At 41.0% G+C, this 17,988-nt stretch overlaps 3 protein-coding genes across 6 annotated transcripts in view; all 3 read right to left on the bottom strand.

The window, feature by feature from the left end:
* LOC103703065 (1,4-alpha-glucan-branching enzyme 1, chloroplastic/amyloplastic) overlaps nucleotides 1-579 on the bottom strand; it is a 28,382-nt gene extending 27,803 nt beyond the window's left edge. The window contains exon 1 of the mRNA XM_088709938.2: nucleotides 220-579. Within this exon, the coding sequence (XP_088566064.2) occupies nucleotides 220-355 (136 nt within the window). The 5' untranslated portion in view covers nucleotides 356-579. The remainder of the gene's footprint in view (nucleotides 1-219) is intronic.
* Nucleotides 580-2,273: 1,694 nt separating this feature from the next.
* On the bottom strand, nucleotides 2,274-10,566 carry LOC120112125 (tyrosine-protein phosphatase RLPH2-like). Of its 3 annotated transcripts, none has more exons than XM_088709941.1 (7): nucleotides 10,428-10,566; nucleotides 10,225-10,285; nucleotides 9,332-9,614; nucleotides 7,934-9,214; nucleotides 7,283-7,350; nucleotides 6,967-7,151; nucleotides 2,274-2,636 (listed from the first exon to the last, which is right to left on the bottom strand). In XM_088709941.1, the coding sequence occupies exons 4-7, from the start codon at nucleotides 8,454-8,456 to the stop codon at nucleotides 2,612-2,614; spliced, it is 801 nt and encodes a 266-aa protein (XP_088566067.1). In that variant the 5' UTR covers nucleotides 8,457-9,214; nucleotides 9,332-9,614; nucleotides 10,225-10,285; nucleotides 10,428-10,566; the 3' UTR covers nucleotides 2,274-2,611. The 3 variants fall into 3 exon arrangements, with proteins under 3 accessions (XP_088566067.1, XP_038986696.1, XP_088566066.1); XM_039130768.2 differs by having other exon boundaries at nucleotides 6,972-7,151; nucleotides 10,428-10,555; XM_088709940.1 differs by lacking the exon at nucleotides 2,274-2,636 and adding an exon at nucleotides 4,606-4,782 and having other exon boundaries at nucleotides 6,972-7,151.
* Nucleotides 10,567-11,104: 538 nt separating this feature from the next.
* Nucleotides 11,105-17,239, bottom strand: LOC103703067 (serine/threonine-protein kinase D6PK). 2 transcript variants are annotated; one of them, XM_088709939.2, is made up of 4 exons: nucleotides 16,555-17,103; nucleotides 16,034-16,340; nucleotides 12,892-14,706; nucleotides 11,105-12,124 (listed from the first exon to the last, which is right to left on the bottom strand). In XM_088709939.2, exons 3-4 carry the CDS (start codon nucleotides 14,490-14,492, stop codon nucleotides 11,266-11,268), a joined length of 2,460 nt encoding a protein of 819 aa, XP_088566065.1. In that variant the 5' UTR covers nucleotides 14,493-14,706; nucleotides 16,034-16,340; nucleotides 16,555-17,103; the 3' UTR covers nucleotides 11,105-11,265. The 2 variants fall into 2 exon arrangements, with proteins under 2 accessions (XP_088566065.1, XP_008783984.1); XM_008785762.6 differs by lacking the exon at nucleotides 16,034-16,340 and having other exon boundaries at nucleotides 16,555-17,239.
* Between the last annotated feature and the right edge of the window lie 749 nt (nucleotides 17,240-17,988).

The following is a 17,988-nucleotide window of genomic DNA, read 5'->3' as shown; positions in this document are numbered from 1 at the left end:
AAATTGAAAGAAGAGGAGAAGAACCGAAACAGAGTACAAGAAACAGTTAGCAGCAAAAGTTTGATCATCCGAGAAGCAGAACAAGCACACGCTTACCTCATATTACCAAATAGAAACATCAAAGTACTACCCAAGAAACTCCAACAGAACAGAGTCGAAAACAGAACAACAAACAAGCTCCGAAAGGAGTGAGTGAGTGAAAGTATACAGATAGCTTACGCGGGAAAGAACCCTTCTTCAAGAATAGGAGTGAGTGATTCCCACCGTTCTGGCGATCTCCATGAATCCCAGACCGACGTGACAGCCCCGGAGCTTGCACGGCGGAGAAGCGAATCCCCGCGAACGCGAAGGCCATCGATCAAGAACCAAGAACAGGAAGCTAACTCTAGGGTTATACGGAAGGAGAAGGGAAGGAGTAGGAAATGGGAGTTCTGGTTCTTGCTCTGGATCTAAGAGAGTGGGGTTTGAGAGCGAGAGGTGGAGGGCGGGGTGAGAATGGAGTGACGGATCCCAAGGAGAGCGCCTTCTCGCTCTCTTTCCTTTGAATGATTCACTGCGCGGCTGCCACGTGTGGGCAGGGGAGTTGGAGGAGCAGAAAGGCGGTTTGCTTTTATACTAAAAGCCAGACCAGACTGGGTATGAGTGCTGAACAGAACAGTTAGTGATAACAGTGATCTATGTACTCTACGTTTTCGCCCACAAATGGATACCTGAAATTTCTCGGATAAAAGGATCCCATGTTCATCGGTCAAGTTGAAGTCATACGATTCACCTCAAAATTTTGGTCAGATTTTTTTTATAAATTTTTTATGTACATAAACACTCTTCTAAAATTAATATTTACATATATATCTTTATACAATAATATATGCAATAAAATGCTTGCCGATATTGAACATGTGAAAATAACTCACTAATAAATTGATAGATATGATCCGGCCTATTTCTATCCGTGTTCACCGACTTGTTCATAAAGAGAAACTAAAGCATCTGGTTTTGCTTCTTGTTCCTTCCTATGATCATCTGAAATTGGAACTTTTCTATAAATTTTTTTATCGGAGAATCAGTATTTTTGATTTTTTTTTTCTTTAAGATGTCATGCAGACAGTCATATAATATGCAAAAGAAAATAAGGGATTAGACATGGGATAGCGGGAAGTGAATAAATTTGTTGCTAAATACATCCATAAGCTAAATACATTCTTTAAATTTCTCAAAGAATATGCTCCTATGATTTCACCTCCTCATCATTTACCAGTCATTTTAAGCACAAGCTGGCAATCCAAAAATGGATTTAAGCCTATACAAACCAAAAGGGACGTTGCTTTTCAGAGAGACAAAAAAAGACAAAGAAAATCTGAGCAGCTATCGCTGAACACTGTAGCCATGCTAGTGGGCCAACTCAGCCACCGTGTCCCAGAACCATTCCCCATCGATCACGTGCCAACCTGACAACTTTGCAAGCTGGCCGTCCATGCTTTTAAAGACAGCGACGTGTAAGCTGCAGAGGACCGTCAATTCTTACGAATTTTTGACGGTGCATATTTGATCGAAACAACCATCCAAAATCATTACAGCGCAAAGAACAAAAGACGATGTGATGGCTGAGATTTGGAGCCAGAAGTGAGTTAAGCCGTGATAGAGAAATCAGTTCCATGAAGCCGGGCAACTTTTGTGCCGTCCCGGTTTATTTACCCTGTCAGCGAACAAGGGAAGTAGAAAACCAAACTGTCAACCGCCTCGAGCGCGTCTTAAAATTAAAATCTGATTCTCTCTCTTCTAAAGAGTATTTAATATTGGTCATGCAAGCATGGTCCGTCTCTTGATTACATTCTGTATCATACTAAATGCATAATTATATATCAAATTCCGCACTGGAAGATCCACTCTGAAAACCATAGGAAACTAAAAACTAATTCCAACAAAACAGTAAAAAGGAAATCAAACATAGGCTACTCTGGCTCTTACCTCATCCCCTTCTGCATCAATTTCCCAATCACAAAGGATTCTGCGGCTGCCAATCCTTCGATATCAAACAAAATTCTACCGACCATTGGCAGCTTGAAGTAACAGCTTTCACTAAATCTAGGTATGAAAATTATATAAATATAAATAAAAAGGAGGGTTATGCAAATATGCAATTATACACGTAGTTGAAAGAACACTGCCAAGGCCTTTATGATGCTTGAAGCCTATTTTACTGAAACACTATCATTAACCCTCACTGAATACAAGGAAGCTAGATTGCTTCCGACGAAGCTTATGAAGCAGGCTTGTTGAAAGATCATAGGTGAGATTTTTTAAGTGTTACTTAAAGACCTCATATTCAATCCCACAATAACACAGCTGCCCACTTGTTTTAATTTTGGTGCACGGCACATGCAAGTTATACACTTGTCCTTGAGTAACACGTATAGCTATGGGTACATATTGAATCTGAAAACCTGCTTGTGATAAACTTAGTTCTGCGCTGCAAATTTATCTGTATCACGGACTATCATCTTGGAAGGAAATATTATAGCAGCAATTGGTAGGTCTTCTAAGCCGCCACATTCATCAATAATGAACCGAAGGCCTTCAACATGTAGTTTCCCATGGTGACCGCTCACCACTATGGTTGGCTTTTCAGACAGCTCCTGCAACAAATATATGTAATATTAAAAAAGATCTGTACAGCATCCTATCTACAGTAAACTTAAACTTGAAGATGCAAAAAGATTAGCTACACAGATTTTCACCATATCAAAGAGACACCGACCTATCAAATTTCACATGCATGGTTTTACAATTAAGAAACATCAAAAGAAAAGGGAGAGAGGGAAGGGACTGCTCTGGGTAGTGAGGCCTTAAAAATTCGTGTGATTTCTAGGATCTTTCGTCAAGCAAGTGGTGGGTGACCAGACCGCAATGTAGGCCGGGGAACGGTGCGGATGTTCGGGACTTTCTTTGGGAAATGCAGGGCGGGAGGGGAGGTGTTTATTTGGTGGCTTAGGAGGTTTTCTATCAGCCCCATAATAGTGGAGGCTTGGGCATTTGCTCTCTACTGATGAGGAGGGAAGTATTAGCAGCTAGATATGTGGCTCGGTATCTACTTGAGCCTAAGGGATTATAGAGTGCTTTGATGAGAGCTAAGTATGGCAACTAGACAAAGCATCGAATTTCCAGGTTGATCGGCACTACTCCATCTGACGCGACATGTGCTCCGAGGGTGCTGCCTCGAATCAGATGGCTGATCGGCGATGTCCAATCGATTGATGTGCAGAATGACACTTGGATTTCGAACCTGCCTCAGCGGTTATGGCCCACTATGGTTAATGTGGACAGTTCGAATCTCAAATGTGTAACCTTATTAGCCCAGAGGAAAGGAGCTGGGATGTACCGATGATTCAACGGCTCTTTGGGGAGCAGTTGGCAGAGAGGATCCTGGTCGTGCCGATTCCGAGGTTCGATAGACCGGATAGGACTTGGGCTCAACTTGCCAGTCCAAGGTGAGGGTCTCCGATCTTGGGGAGTAGTATAGAGTCATAGCGTCGCGATCAATTGATGGGAGCTAGCTATGGAGGCTTCGCATTCGCCCACGAGTCGCCTTATTCCTATGGAATGTTGCGTGTGGCTGTCTGCCGACCAAAGATGTGCTCTACAGAAGAGGGGTGAGGCTTTCCCCCACTTGTAATAGATACACGGAGGTGGAGGAATCAGTGGAGCATGTTCTTTTTGGATGTCCGAGGGCAGCCTTGGTGTGGCACTTAACAGGTGCGGTTTGTTGTTTCTTGCAATCGCCAACCCCGGTCGCGGCACTCATTGATCACCTGAAGGAGTCCATAAAAAGACCAGCCAACTCGGTCAGTGGTGCCAGGTGCACCTATGTTGCCTATCATGTCTAACTGGACAGAAACGCTAGAGTCTTTGAGGGTAGATGGCAGAGCCCGAGGATTGTAGCAGACAAGGTGCTTATCCATGCAATAGAGCATGCTCAGACTCAAGCCGTTGATAGAATCGGGATTGTGAGAGATACTAGGAGCTCTCATTTAGCTTTGAGGACGTCTTGGACGATATTTATCGCTTGGAAGCCCCCACCCCTGAGCTTTCTCAACATGAACTTTGACGACAGTGTGTCAAATGAAGGGAAGAGAGGTAGGGTTGGTTTGTCATCAGAAACCCCGACTCTAGATTGATTGCGGCAGGGGGTCGTCTGCTCCATGATACTTCTATTCCTGAAGTGGAGATGAGGGCAGCTTAGGATAGTATCTCTTATGTTCACCTTGTTTTAGGGGCTGACCGAATTCAGCTTGAAGGGGATTCGGTGACTGTTATCAAGTGTATCTAGGGTCATGTTAGGGCAGGTGTCGAGCATCCTCTTATGTACGATATCTGTGGTCTTCTACAAGATTGTGTGGATATCCGTGTCACTCATGTGTACCGTAAGGTGAATAGGGCGGCTGATTGGGTGGCTTCGTATGTCGCCCAGCACTTTGGTGGTTTCTTGTGGGATAGTTTGAAGTCCTCACCTTCTCCTCTTCGCCTTCTTCTCTTTTCTGATTTTATTCGACATCCTCTTATATACGATATCCGTGGTCTTCTACAGGATTGTGTGGATGCTTGTGTCACTTATATGTAGCGGAAGGTGAATAGGGCGGCTGATTGGTTGGCTTCGCACGTCGCCCAGCAGTCTGGTGGTTTCCTGTAGTATAGTTTGAAGTCCTCACCTTCTCCTCTTCGCCTTCTTCTCTTTTCTGATTTTATTGGATGTACTCATACTAGAATGGTATGAAGGTATCCATGCTATCAAAAAGAAAAAAAAACATCAAGGTACTAAATTACATTACAGGCATATGTTTTACTTCTCAAAGTGTAACTTCAGGAAAAAAAATTTCAAAGCAACCAAAAACCCAAGCCCTTCTCTACCAAATCATAAAAAAGGAATGCTGAAGTCATACAAAAGGACTCATCCATAAGTTGGAAGATTGACACATATTTATAGAACTGTGGACAAACAGTTCACAGTTCTATAAATATCCTATACAGCTTTAGAAGTTATGGCAGTAACGAACCCCAAGAAAATTTTATTCCTGAACTTGAAGCCCCATGTGATCTAAGATAATATTGGGTGTACACAGAATATATATAGTGGTTATTTTGATTTTCTTGTGTTGGTATGCCTATTTTTGTCCATAATATTGCTTCATACACCATAACTATTTGACAAAGAGAAGGAAAAAAAATCATTCATTAGAATGTGCAAAAAAGAAGTTTCCGAGCCAATAAGGTCCAACCTAAAGATAGAAGAAATAAAGGACATTTCTATTCTATCCAAGAAAACCCTCATCTACATGCTGCCAAGGCACCTGTTACAGCTCAATTTTGTACCCCTACATATTGCCATTAAAAAAAACCTAGGTATACCATTGGTGGATGCATAGTAACCTAGAGTACTTACCTCATCCTAGTTCAGTCTCATAATTCTTGCTCAACCTGAATGAATTCAGTTCAACCATGATAGGCAAAGATAATCTATTTCGTAGTTCACGCCATTTAAATAGCAAAGTGTAATTCATATTATTACAGTTCCATTACATGTCCATCACAAAAAATAAGAAAATTATCAAGGGTGATATTTTAAGAAAGTCGAACAAGAGTAAAGGATGTCGAAATAGATAGAACAGCTACAATTTGATTGTTTAAAAAAAAAAAAGAAACTCTACGGAAATCTTTAAATGAAAAAGATAATTCACAATGTTATTAAATTTGCTATGTAAAAAGATCAACCATATCTGCAAAAGGTATCTTAGGGTTAAAGGCAAGAAGCTGCATGAAAAATCACCAACCATGATGTTCCATGCGTCCTTGGTCATTGGTGCAGTATCAAAACTCAAGTTTATCTTAGCTAGAGGAGCCTAATGCTGAATGGAGGATCAATTCTTGTTGACCATGGTCAAAGTTTGATATCTTGCCTCAAATAATGGGCCCTGAACACCATGGAGGTGCAATTTTCACCAAAGATTCTTAAAGGTGGGCCTTCTTACCTTGAAGTTGGACGTAAGTGATCTCGGACATATCAAACTCCAAATGAGAAAAGAGAATAACATGTCTCTACATCTAAATTCAAATACTACTAATAAGCTCACCATTCATCATGCATCGTAGTAACGTATTCTTCTGTAGTATTGTTCATATATTTAATAGCAATAACTTAGAAACAGCAACAACTGGCAAATAAGACTAGCTGTGTTAACGTGATTATGAAAATACTTGTGTTTTAGGGTACAAATATCATACTAATCATTATAATTACAAAAAAAATCATATCAAGAAGAAGCTAACATATCTGTGTATCTATAAAATATTGATACACATAATTTCTGCATATGTCAATTGTTGGCACAACACAACATGGTAAACAAAAACACAACAATCCCTAGCCGATATAACCACAATATAAGACACTTCAGAAATTACAAAAATGCCATATAGTGCACTTTGAAAATCCATGAAGTTCAAGGTGCAGAGAGGCGGGATCCTCAAGCCATGAGATTGGCCATGCATAGAAAAAAATTGCAATGAATTATATGAGCCTTCAAGCAGAAATTTCAACTTCATTTACTAATCTTGTTTGGACATTACGTACAGCACTACATTTTTTATCTTTCCATGCCTGGAGCAACCTAACGAGCATCCATAAAAAGTTGGAAAGCTACAAACATGCAATTATATAAATAAATACTGGGAGTTCTAAGTAGAACTATATTAAAGATAACCAATTGGATATGTCACGTATGTAGGTGAAAAGTACAAGGGCTTCTCCCAGCATGATTTAGAAGCTTTTTCTTATATATTTATCACTGAATATAAAAAATCAGCCATTTCAAACTAGCCCTACCACACCTGAACTATATCTTCTGCTGTGCATTAGCTATTTAAATGATACGAAGCATCAACAAGATAAGGCTAAAAGGGATAGAAGCTTGCCTAACCTTTGGTATTTCCCAAACATTATGCCTCCCACTAAGATCTTCCACCTTCGGCAGGCTTGTGTCCCTGGCTCTTAGAAGTTTTAGCTGCTCATCGACGCCTTTGGATATCTCCAAGCCAGCGTGAACAGCTATTAGTTTGCAGCAGATCCTTCCCTCAGAAGTGTCAATTAAAACATTGTCCTGCAGTTGCCGTTATTAGGGGGGGGGGGGGGGGGGACAAAACTTAATTTCTTTATACCTAACACAAAAAGCTTTATATCATTAAAAGCAAACCAGCAAACTTGCAACTAGTTGTTTCCCAAAACTAGTACCTCCTCATGAACCCAAACCAAGTCAGCAAGAAACTTCTTGTGATTATCAGGGACTGCTTTAACCAAATCTGCAATTAAGTCATGTGACAGAGGACTGGCATATATCAGGACTTAAAAGAAATTATTGTAACTAATGCATACCAATACCATTAACAGCAATATTCTCATAATAGAACTGCAGAAACTAGGGGAACCCATAAGCACTGGATCACAAAACCAAAGGCTGGCTCCTCCCTCTCTTTTTTTGTGTGTGCGTGCGTTTGCTCCGCTCTCTAATGAAGTTTGCGTCGTGATGAAATGGGTATATTGATATAGCACAAAGCATTCTAACAGAAAATTCGATATTCTTTATAAAAAAAAGAGTCATTTGACACTATTGAACATCGTAAGAGGTATGTTTAGAGATGTCAAAGAACCGATTTGCATTTATTCTCAGCTACCAATTCAAGCCTGATAAGAATTTTATTAATGGATTCCATTAAAGAAAGAATTTTTTACTGGACACCAGCTGAATAGAAACGAAATTGTATCGAGGAAACCCGAAATCAATCACAAAATCTCGTTATGAATCAAATACCGTATCAAAGAAACCCGTGAATTGATCCCAAAAAAAATCAGCCTTGGAAGAGAAATCAAAGGAGCTCCTCTCACCCGCCAATCCATGGGGGACGCCATAGGATTCGAAGGTCGGGCCGGCATCATAGATAGATCCCTTGTAGGGCATGCCCTTCTTAGGGTTCCAGTGGCCCCCCATGTTCCCACCCCACCGCCTCCCCTGCACGTGCATCGCCTCGTAGCCCTCCCCTTTGAACCACCCCTCCCGCTCCTCGCTCTGCTGGTACTCCGCCCACGTGGCGGAAAACGGCGAGCCGTCCGGCGGCGGGGGAAGGGCGCCCACGAAGGCGGCGAAGGCGAGGTCGTGGTTGCCGCAGAGGAAGACGTAGCGCTGGCGCGGGTAGCGGGAGGGGAGGGAGAGGAGGAAGTCGAGCACCTGGTGGGTGTCCGGGCCGCGGTCACAGTAGTCGCCGAGAAAGATGACGAGCGCCGCCTCGAAGGCGGCGGCGCCGACGGCGGCCTCGAGGTTGGACCAGAGGAGCTGAAGCTTGGAAAAGTAGCCATGGATGTCTCCTATGCAGATAACCGTCCGATCGGTGCGTTCGCCGGTCTCCCCCATTTGGTAAACAGTCTCTCCGCCTACTCTGCTTTCTCCTACTCCGTGGGGTTCAGGGTTCCGTTCGTGAATAATCGTAACCCTTCCTTCGTGCGGTTTCTTAGAAGTGGGAGTGACTGTACCTTTAAATAACTTAGAAGTGGAACGTATGGGTCCAAGAAATGGATGATGGAAAGATGCACCTAGGGATGTGGAAAGGTGACTTAAGTATTTGAATCTATATATATTTTTGAGTGGAGGGAGATCTTAGTAGCAGATATTTTCTATTTAAGATAGCACACTCGTCTAGAAATCTGTTGCAGAATCTTGTTCTTCACCTGCTCCCTTGGTACTTTCTTATTAAAAATACTTTTAAGACGTCCATCTTCTCAAACCCCTTTCCAAATCTAGGAGAGTCGATTGAACATTTCAGATTGGCTTCATTCTTTACTTGGTCGTTAAAATCGTTGAGTGGATACGCCAAAGCTTAGTTAGTTTTCATTGTTGGATTTGTTGCATATCAGGTGGGGCTAAACGAAAATATCGATGATAGAAAAAACTTGAAAGAACCTTCACGCGACAAGCTAGCTTATAAAAAGTTGTGCCCTGTCAAGAAAGAAATAGCCAGGCAAAGAATATTGTGGTACGGTCATAGCATCTTGATGAATTGGAGCTACCGTCTCTCAATAGATAGCTCTCATCTTCCTGTTTATTTGTTGAACCTACATTTCTCTCTCAATTACTTGTAGACCGGTGTTATAATGCCTGTAATTACGAATATCCTGTAGCATTTTGAAAAAAACGGCAGCTTAGTTTCCCTTTTTTTCATGATTGGGAAATCTCAAAAGATAGTCCTATAATTTTCAGTATAGCCAAATTCTTTCTTCTCTAACAAGCACCTTTTTCTAGGTTGCCCTTGTACTGTTTCTTACAAAACTGAGCATGAGGCGTAGCTTTGGGGAATATCTGTCGTCTGGGAGACCTGGACCCTGATTGGTATTCGTCTCCACGCTACATTCTTTCTTTCACCAGTGTTGCTCGCAGCTCCTTGCTATTCCACTCAGAAAAAACAATGGTTTCCTTGGGCACTGGCTGGAAAGTCTCCACCGTCTGAAGCTCAAACCCACATCTCTGTGAATTGCAGCGGATAATTTTCAGTGCTCGGGGGTACCTCTCAGCATGCTGCAATCAGTAAAATAAGGAAAGCATCTATCAAATAAGCAAAGAAACCATACCTTGCCCCGACAGTTTAATTACGAAAAAGCAGTTTAATTCAGACTGGAATATTAGCATCGAGATCTCTATGTGATGATTAAGGAAGGATTACTATACGACTCATGCAGTACCACGACAATAAGAACTTGTGCAATATACAATGTCGTCGTGCACGTAATCATAACCCTAGCCAATTTATTTCTTGTGCAGCATCCCACCAAAACAAAAATTAGCGCTTCTTGTCTTACAATATTCTGAATGATTATCAATTGCAGATGAAGAAACCATAATCTTTTTCAATCATCATAAATCAGCATAGGTTCATTTTCCTTGCACAAATTTGAAGTTGACAAGGTAGTGAACTTTAATCCACAAACAACAAGTAATGTGGCACTAATCTTCATTTGTCACATGCAACCTGTTTGACCTTTATTGTTCCTTTGTTATATTAAAAAGAACAGCATATGCTTAGATTGACATGCTGCAATATTTATTTTCACCTCTGTCTAGCATGGCACTGGCCAATATCAGAAATTTCTGGACATAGTAAGCACCTTGGCCCAGAGATCCACGTTACCTCAATCACAAGCCGCTTTATGCCACCCTTGTATGTGAGTCTGCTGGATCACTCTTCAACACTGAAGATGCCAAAAGAATATCAAGAGTCATAAAACTACAACACCTTTCTATAAAGATTAACAAAAAAAAAATGCATGAAAATTCTACAAGAAAGGAAGAAAATAAAAATTACCCATACTAAACAGTTGTGCATGATCACACCTGACAATAATTTTATTTCTTCCCTGGAAGCATGCCTATGACCGCAGCCTTCATAGCAGTGCTTTTGCAGATGCTACTCAGAGGATGGATGAATCACTGTAGAATTCACTGAAAATTGCAAATGAGTAAGCTTTCTTACTGTGATATGGGAGGGACCAACCATGGCGCTTGAAGAGGACAAAAAATGGCTCAGGCCTCAGAAAGAGAGGAACGGACCAAAATTGATGCTGCTGCAGATGAGATGGCTCGGGATGACAAAATATGGGATTCCAAGAGCAGAGATGACAACAAAAATGGAGAGGAAGAGATACATACAGCGGCAGGGTTAACAAAAGATTAAAGAGGCAGCAGTACAGTGGACTCAGAGGGCTTGCTACTGCTCTACCTCATGCTTTAGGTTCTTTATACATCAGACCCAATATATGTTGATTACTACATCTAGCAATTCAGCTACTGTTTCATTGATAATTACGTCCAACCCTTCATGCAAAAAGTTATGTACAATCCCATGAAGTTTCTCTCATTAAAAATCGTGAAACAAATTATGAAACAAGAACAAGAGAACATGTCTCATCCAGAAAAACAAAGGAAATGCATGCTTCATATATATCGCAGCTACTTCAGATTCAGCTCTAACCATTGCAGGACAAAACAGAAGTGGTTGATAGATTGACATATTTCTTGATTCATATGCATGTTATTAACAAGAAATGAAAGCTTACTGCAATATACGGATCTACATTTACATTGACAGCTATCACTTAAAATAATGAAAATGGAGCGAAAAGACAGGCATCAGCTACCAAACCAAGCACGCTCCACAGAGAAGAGAACTCTGTTAAAATAGCTCAAACTCCACATCTTCTCCATTACTCCTGAAATCCAGGCATTTACCTTCCTTTTTCTTGCGCATTGCAACTGGAGTTCCATCATCATAGCTTCTCGGTGTCTCAGGTGGTGCAGCACATCGGATCAAGGCCCAATTCAGCCCTTCAAAAAATGGGTGCTGCTTAATCTCAGCTGCTCCTCTGACTGATCCCAGCCGATTCTCTGGTTCCTTTACGAGCAACCCTCTAATCAAATCCCTCGCATGGAACCTAACAGCTGGGCTCTCAGGAAACTTCAAACTCTGAGAGATCACATTAGCCAAAGTTTCTTCATTTCCAGGTCCCTTGAAGGGTGTCCTACCAAAAAGTAACTCATATAGAAATATTCCAAACGTCCACCAATCTACAGCACTTCCATGTCCATCTCCTCTGATAATCTCGGGGGCCAGGTACTCATGAGTCCCAACAAAGGAGTTGGATCGTGCATCAGTAGGCTCCACCACAAGCTGTGGAAGCGGGCTATCCTGACCACCTAGGTCAGCTTTTAGCTTGTGGGTCTTTGCCATGGTGGAAGACACAAGACGGGGTGTGAAACAAGAAACAGGGACCCATGACGGCTGAAGGCAGAGAGGATCAATGCAACTGTTTTCAGCACAGGGTCCTGACAGTTTCTTTACGGGCCCTTCTGTACCCAAGGATGAGGATCTGAGAAGGGTAGGGCTTACTGAACACCTGAGAGAAAGGTCAAAATCAGATAGCATGATGTGACCATCATCACGAACAAGGATGTTCTCTGGTTTGAGATCTCGATAGATGACCCCTAACATGTGTAGGTACTCCAGTGCAAGGAGGACTTCTGCAACATAAAACCTGTAAAAATGATTTCACAGCATGACTTTGTAGAATTAACAGTGTGCACGCATTATTAAAGCATAATGAAAGAATATAAAGGCTACACATTCATTGCAAATTTGAAATCAACTTCATGCTCTAAACTCCATTGTTACCGACTCTAAACATGGCCATCTCCACAGTAGTTCTGATTCTTTTCTGGCGCAGTGGGTGCTATAGATAAAGAATAGCTGAATTTTCTGACTAAGGTGTTGTTCCTGATTGTAGTTTCAGGTTCAGACAATTGTTTAAGAAGCAGCAATCAGAATGCCACTCGAGAAGCTACACATAAAAGAGCCTCACACTATTCCATTCTTCAAACATACTTCAATTGGCCATGTATAGAGTTTCATGACAACCGATTAATGGGTTTGTCATGGTTCTGATTTATCAAAATAGCCTTCTTTCTGAATTAAGTCAATGGGTTTATGTAGAGGGTTGTTTATTCAGTTTCTTCCTTTCCTACTTTTGCAGAGTGCAGTTTTAGCAAGTTTAGTTAATGTAGCTGTTATTTACTATTAATGGTGGTATCCCTACAAAAAATTCTAGAATGTCGCTAAATGCTCTTCCTAAACCACCCACCTAAGTGCAAGTAGGATTGGGATGATTAAATAAAATAGGATATAAAGCACCATTGCATGGCATAAATGCATCTAAAAGGATAATGTTAACAGTTTCCATGATGCTTCCTTGATAGGCAAATGCAACTGCTAAGCTGCATACAATCTTCGGTTGAAGCTACATACCTAGCAGCTGGTTCAGAAAAAAACTTTCCAGGTTGCTTCTGCCGGAGGACATGCAGGTCACCACCAGGACAATACTCCATGACGAGACATGAGAGGTTATCTGCCGTAAAATGGGCATATAAGGTAGGAAGGAACGGATGATCCAGCATTTGCAATATCTCCCTTTCGGTTTGTGCTCTAAGCATCTTTTTTCTGCTCACCAGGAATTCAATATCCATGACTTTCAATGCAAATAACCATTCAGAACCAATTAGCTCAGCAAGATAAACAGTCCCAATATCACCACAACCAAGCCTTTTGAGAAGTTTAAAATTCTTCAATCCTAAGCTTCCTTGCTGCATCATGATGCGGCGAATAGCTACCCATCTCGCATCCTTTGACATGTGAGGTCTACTGCCATTACTGCTGGAGCCACTCTGATGGCTCTCCTCGCTGATGCTGGTGCTGCTATCACCAATGCTACTCTTAGAACTTTGAGAGCACTCCCCCTTTTCTCTTGATCTTGAGCATTCACTCATTTTCACACCAGCAGCTCTACCACCACTGCAGATATTTGGACTGAAATCAGGTTTGCTTGCACCACTGTCAATGTTTTCTGCGACAACTGCACCAGCAGAATTCGTACTGCTGGATGCTGGAAGCACAACTTCTTTTCGGCAACCTGACTTTGTTTTACTAGGAATAGCCGCGCCAGCTTTGTCAACTTCTCCACATCTGCTGGAACTACCTGATTTTGAAGCTGATTCCCTCTTTCCTTTCTTTTTGCTGCACGTCTTGCTCCGAAATACTGGCTTGATCAGTCGTGGACTTATTGCAGACTTGCTTGATTCAGTGCCTTTCTGGGGGCTAGATACAGAAGTTACAGAAGTCGTCTTTCCTTTCTTCTCTATCTCTGCAGAGACTGACGGATTTTTGCTGGTTTTTGCTGAGGTAGGATTAAGAACATCTTGAATTCTGACTTTTGGTACCTTAACTGTGTTGAGAACTTCGGAAAGAGGTGAAGAAGCAGCATCTCGTTTAGATGGTTCCAAGTTGCTTGTTTGACTGAAATCAGTAGCTTTTCCAGATGACTCCTTGACAACTTTTTCAGGAACAATGGATATCTTCACTAAACTTTTTTCTTCTTCTAGTGAAAGACCAGAGTCACTTGCTTGGACCACTACAGATGCAAACAGCCTTTTAATAGTTCCAGCTTCAGACACCCCAGATATACCAATTGGCTTTGATAACCTTTTCATAGCAGCCATCTCTGATGCCTGAGAAATGCATAACCTTCGCAGTGCCTGTTTCAAGGTCACTGATTCAGATATTCCTATTCCTGATGCTTGAGATATCCTGACTTTAACTGGCTTCTTAAGAGCACTCTTCTGCAGCAAGTCCACACCATCCTGGTGAGAAGGGCCGAGAACCCTTGATGATGTCCTGAGATCAATTGCCCTCAAAAGCCGATCAAGGTTATCCTCAACAGGTTGACCATGAGACTTAATATCTCCATCTGCTTTTGATTTAATACTAAGTGTCTTAGATCTATGCGAATGATGAACTGGTTTTGATTCTTCATTCGATTCAACAATCTCAGAAATACCACCTGATGAACCCATTTTGTGCGTGGCTGTACCAACCAAGATGACCCAATTTACCAGAAAGATAAGTGATTAAATAACTAACCCATTTCCCAGCAATCCATCCAGTGGTTAGTGAAGTACAATCAAGAAAAACCAAACTTTTTCGTATAGATTCTTTTCATGCATATCAATTACTATAGTTGAAGAGGGCCTGCATAACAACTACTCCACATCAATGTGCACCATGATCCTGCACGATGAGGCCGCAATAAATTAAAAGGTGAAAATATTGCACAGCTGATAGCTGAATAACGGTTAGCCTAAAAAACAATACCATAGATTTAAAAGACAATGGATACAGATACATGAAAATAGAAATGACTCAGCAGTAGGTTTTGAATTTTATTTATTAAAATAGTTACTTCTTCAACCATGGTAAAGAAATTTGAAACTGAAAATGCGTCCAACAAGGGACCCAACCTCGAAGCAATTTGAACTAGGTAATGAATTGTGTTTTGAGGTGAACAGGAATTAGAGTAAAATGCAAAAGTTTGAAAGTTTGCAGCCAAACAACAAGAACAGAATTTATAAGGTACATGATTGACCCTGAAGAGTAGTCAAAAACATTTATTCCTCAATTGTCACATTCTTGGGTGCTAAATTTGTACCTTCTTGGCCGTAAAACAATGTAAAGTTCCCCCTTAGCTTATCTCAGATCTGAATAATTTTGTTTCTAAAAGTGTTTGATCTAGCTTCTAGCATTTGTCGTAAGAATATCAGACTTATGACAACACCAACTCAGTCAGACATAGATAGTCTTTGAGTTATCAACTTGAGTGACATTTCCTGGAAGTCAAAGTGTTACTCAAGCTTGGCAAGATACACAGCTCGAGTAACTGAATTTTCTGGGTTGAGTACTCAATTTAAAAACTATGCCCATTCAACTTAGTCATATCTGCAGCCCAAAATGCCTAAAAATAATTGATGGAGACAATGAGTATTTATGTTACCAGCTGAGCTTCTAGACACCAAAGACAGAACTTTGCATGAAAAAGAACTCGAAGCAGCCACATGATTAGAATTGTCAGTTTTTTTGTCGAAAGCTATTGTGAGCGCTTAAAAGTAAACAGGATGGCACTTTAGTTGCATTTCTGATGCAACTGTGATTCTTCACCTCAATGAAATTTACTTTATGGCTATCTGCATGTGCTCCAGATTTCTGCTACAATATTCAGATGTATTTTTGAGTATACATCCAGATATAATTTTGATCCATGACATTCACCAGAAGGCGCAACGTAAAGTTAAGTTATCGCAATAAAGCACAATTATAATCTTTTATGTTGCTTTGACGGTCATAATTGTAAGTACTCACGGTTCTAGATGTGAATAACTTGAGTTCCAATATCCAGACTTGAGATTACAAAGAAGAGATGCCAGACCCTAATTTCCTAGAGACGTGCAGCCATTGTTATTTCAAACCAATTCGACTGCATGAACTAAGTAGTCGAAGAGAATGGTTAGATTTTTAAAAACTATATATATATTAAAAAAAAATAGATATCCACAACCCTCACTTATTTCCGCTACTTTTAGAAGCACATAGTTTTCTTCCCACGAACCGATTCAACAGCATACATAGAACTAAGTAGTTGAAGAGAATGGTTAGAAAATAGCTATCCACAACGCGCACTTATTTCCGCTAATTTTTGAAGCGCATAGTTTTCTTCCCACGAACCGATTCAACAGCATACATAGAAGATGGTGAATAACTAGAAATAAAAACGATGATGAGAGAGGGGGAGGGGGTCCATATTCCACGCTCATTTCCAAATCTTTTTCCCACATGTAATTTTCGCTTTTTCCTGCCCATATTTCTTCAAGCTGATCAACAACAACAGATAAAGAAAAGAAGAAATTCAGATCAAAAAGAAAAAAACAATAGCTACCCCGAATTATAACGGATTTTCTCTCCCCATCTAAAAAAAAGGAAGAAAAAAACAAAAATTACTCCAGTCAAAATCAACCAGTAAGAAGAAGCAGTGGAGAAGCCGTAAAATCTCAGCTAAGAGACGATAGAGAGGAGAAGAAGCCATACTTAGAAGAAGTCCACTAATGCCAGCAACAGTTCAGATCGCAGACCCACTTCACCGATCGAGGAGAGAGAGGAGAATGCGGCGGATTAACAGCTCCGAGATCGGCAATGGCGAAGAAGCAGAGGAGAAGGAGAGGCGAGGATTAGGGTTAGGGTTGGGAAGCGGAGAAGAGGGAAAAAGCCGCAGAGTGGAAGACGCTCGCTCATCACGAGAAAGACCATAGAGTGAAGATAATTAAAAAGAAAGAAAACAAAGCAGTGAAAAAAAAACAAAAAAGAATGAAAAGTTCAAAAAGAAAATGAGCGAAGTGAGGTGGAATAATAATAATAATAATAATAATAATACTAAAGAAAGGGATCGGAAAGATCTCGCGCTCCCGCTCCGCGGAAATATCGCGAGCTTAATAATTCAAGCTGGTGGGCCCCGCTTCACTTGGGTGCACCGCCGGTGGCGTTCGGAAGAACTCTGGAAGGCGAGCGAGAGACCGAATTTTGCCCATGAATTACGTTTGAATGCCCCCCATTCACGATGGCATCGCCACTGTACGAGGCAGGAAATGGAATGAGTACTCTCTTGCTATAAAACAACGTGAGCCCAACTGTGCCATGGGACCCTGCCTTCGTCCGCTTCGCTATCGGATGAGCATTCTGTCCTTGGAGTCGGCAATTTGTAAGCTGTCGCACCAATGATTTATTTAACCGGTGGAAAGGTAATATAGCTCGGTCTCCACAAAACAAAGACCACAATGGGACGTAGGTTTCACTGCAACTCCAGCGGAAAATGAGGAATGATGTATCAATCCGTATTGGATGATTAGCAGAGCTGGTTGGCATTGAATTTGATCTATTACCTACTTAAACATGGATGATTTGTCTGGATTAGGGTTTGTTGTCGGCATGACTCAGAATTTTGTTGCCACTTCCTTGATGATAGAATTTCTTTTATTGCCCATGTCTTTTAGAGTAAATTTTGGATTTAAAATCCATGAGTCTCCAATGCTATTGGCCAAAAAAAAGAAAGGGTCAAGTTTGTTCTACGGTCAATTTTAGCCGGTCAGTGCGCAATTCAATTAGTGGTAGGTCCAATATGTGATATAAATGTAATGCAACTAAAATAATTTTGTTGACCGTCTTGTTGCATCCAACATAAATCGCATGGTATGGTGATCCTTATCTCCTCAAAATAGGACAATTTGTAAAAAATTTAAAATATAGAAAAACGCATATTATAATACAATTTGAGACATATCTCACACATTCTATTTGAATCATCTTTTTCGAGCTATAACTCAAAACTGCATAAGCGAATCTAATTTAAATTATTTTCAGCTTAGGACGACAAATTTCCATAGAAATCCTTCCATCGTTTGCCATCAAATGGTTGGCTTGGATTTTCAACACGAATCTTAAGGAGCATTAGGTGATTCAAATCTTCAT

The sequence above is a fragment of the Phoenix dactylifera genome, chromosome 13, assembly GCF_051530095.1.
Source record: "Phoenix dactylifera cultivar Ajwa chromosome 13, Ajwa_hap1_PhDact_Kaust_v1.1, whole genome shotgun sequence".
NCBI classification, from domain to species: domain Eukaryota; kingdom Viridiplantae; phylum Streptophyta; class Magnoliopsida; order Arecales; family Arecaceae; genus Phoenix; species Phoenix dactylifera.
Note: the sequence above shows the minus strand (reverse complement) of the source record. Positions and strands in the feature narration are given on the sequence as shown.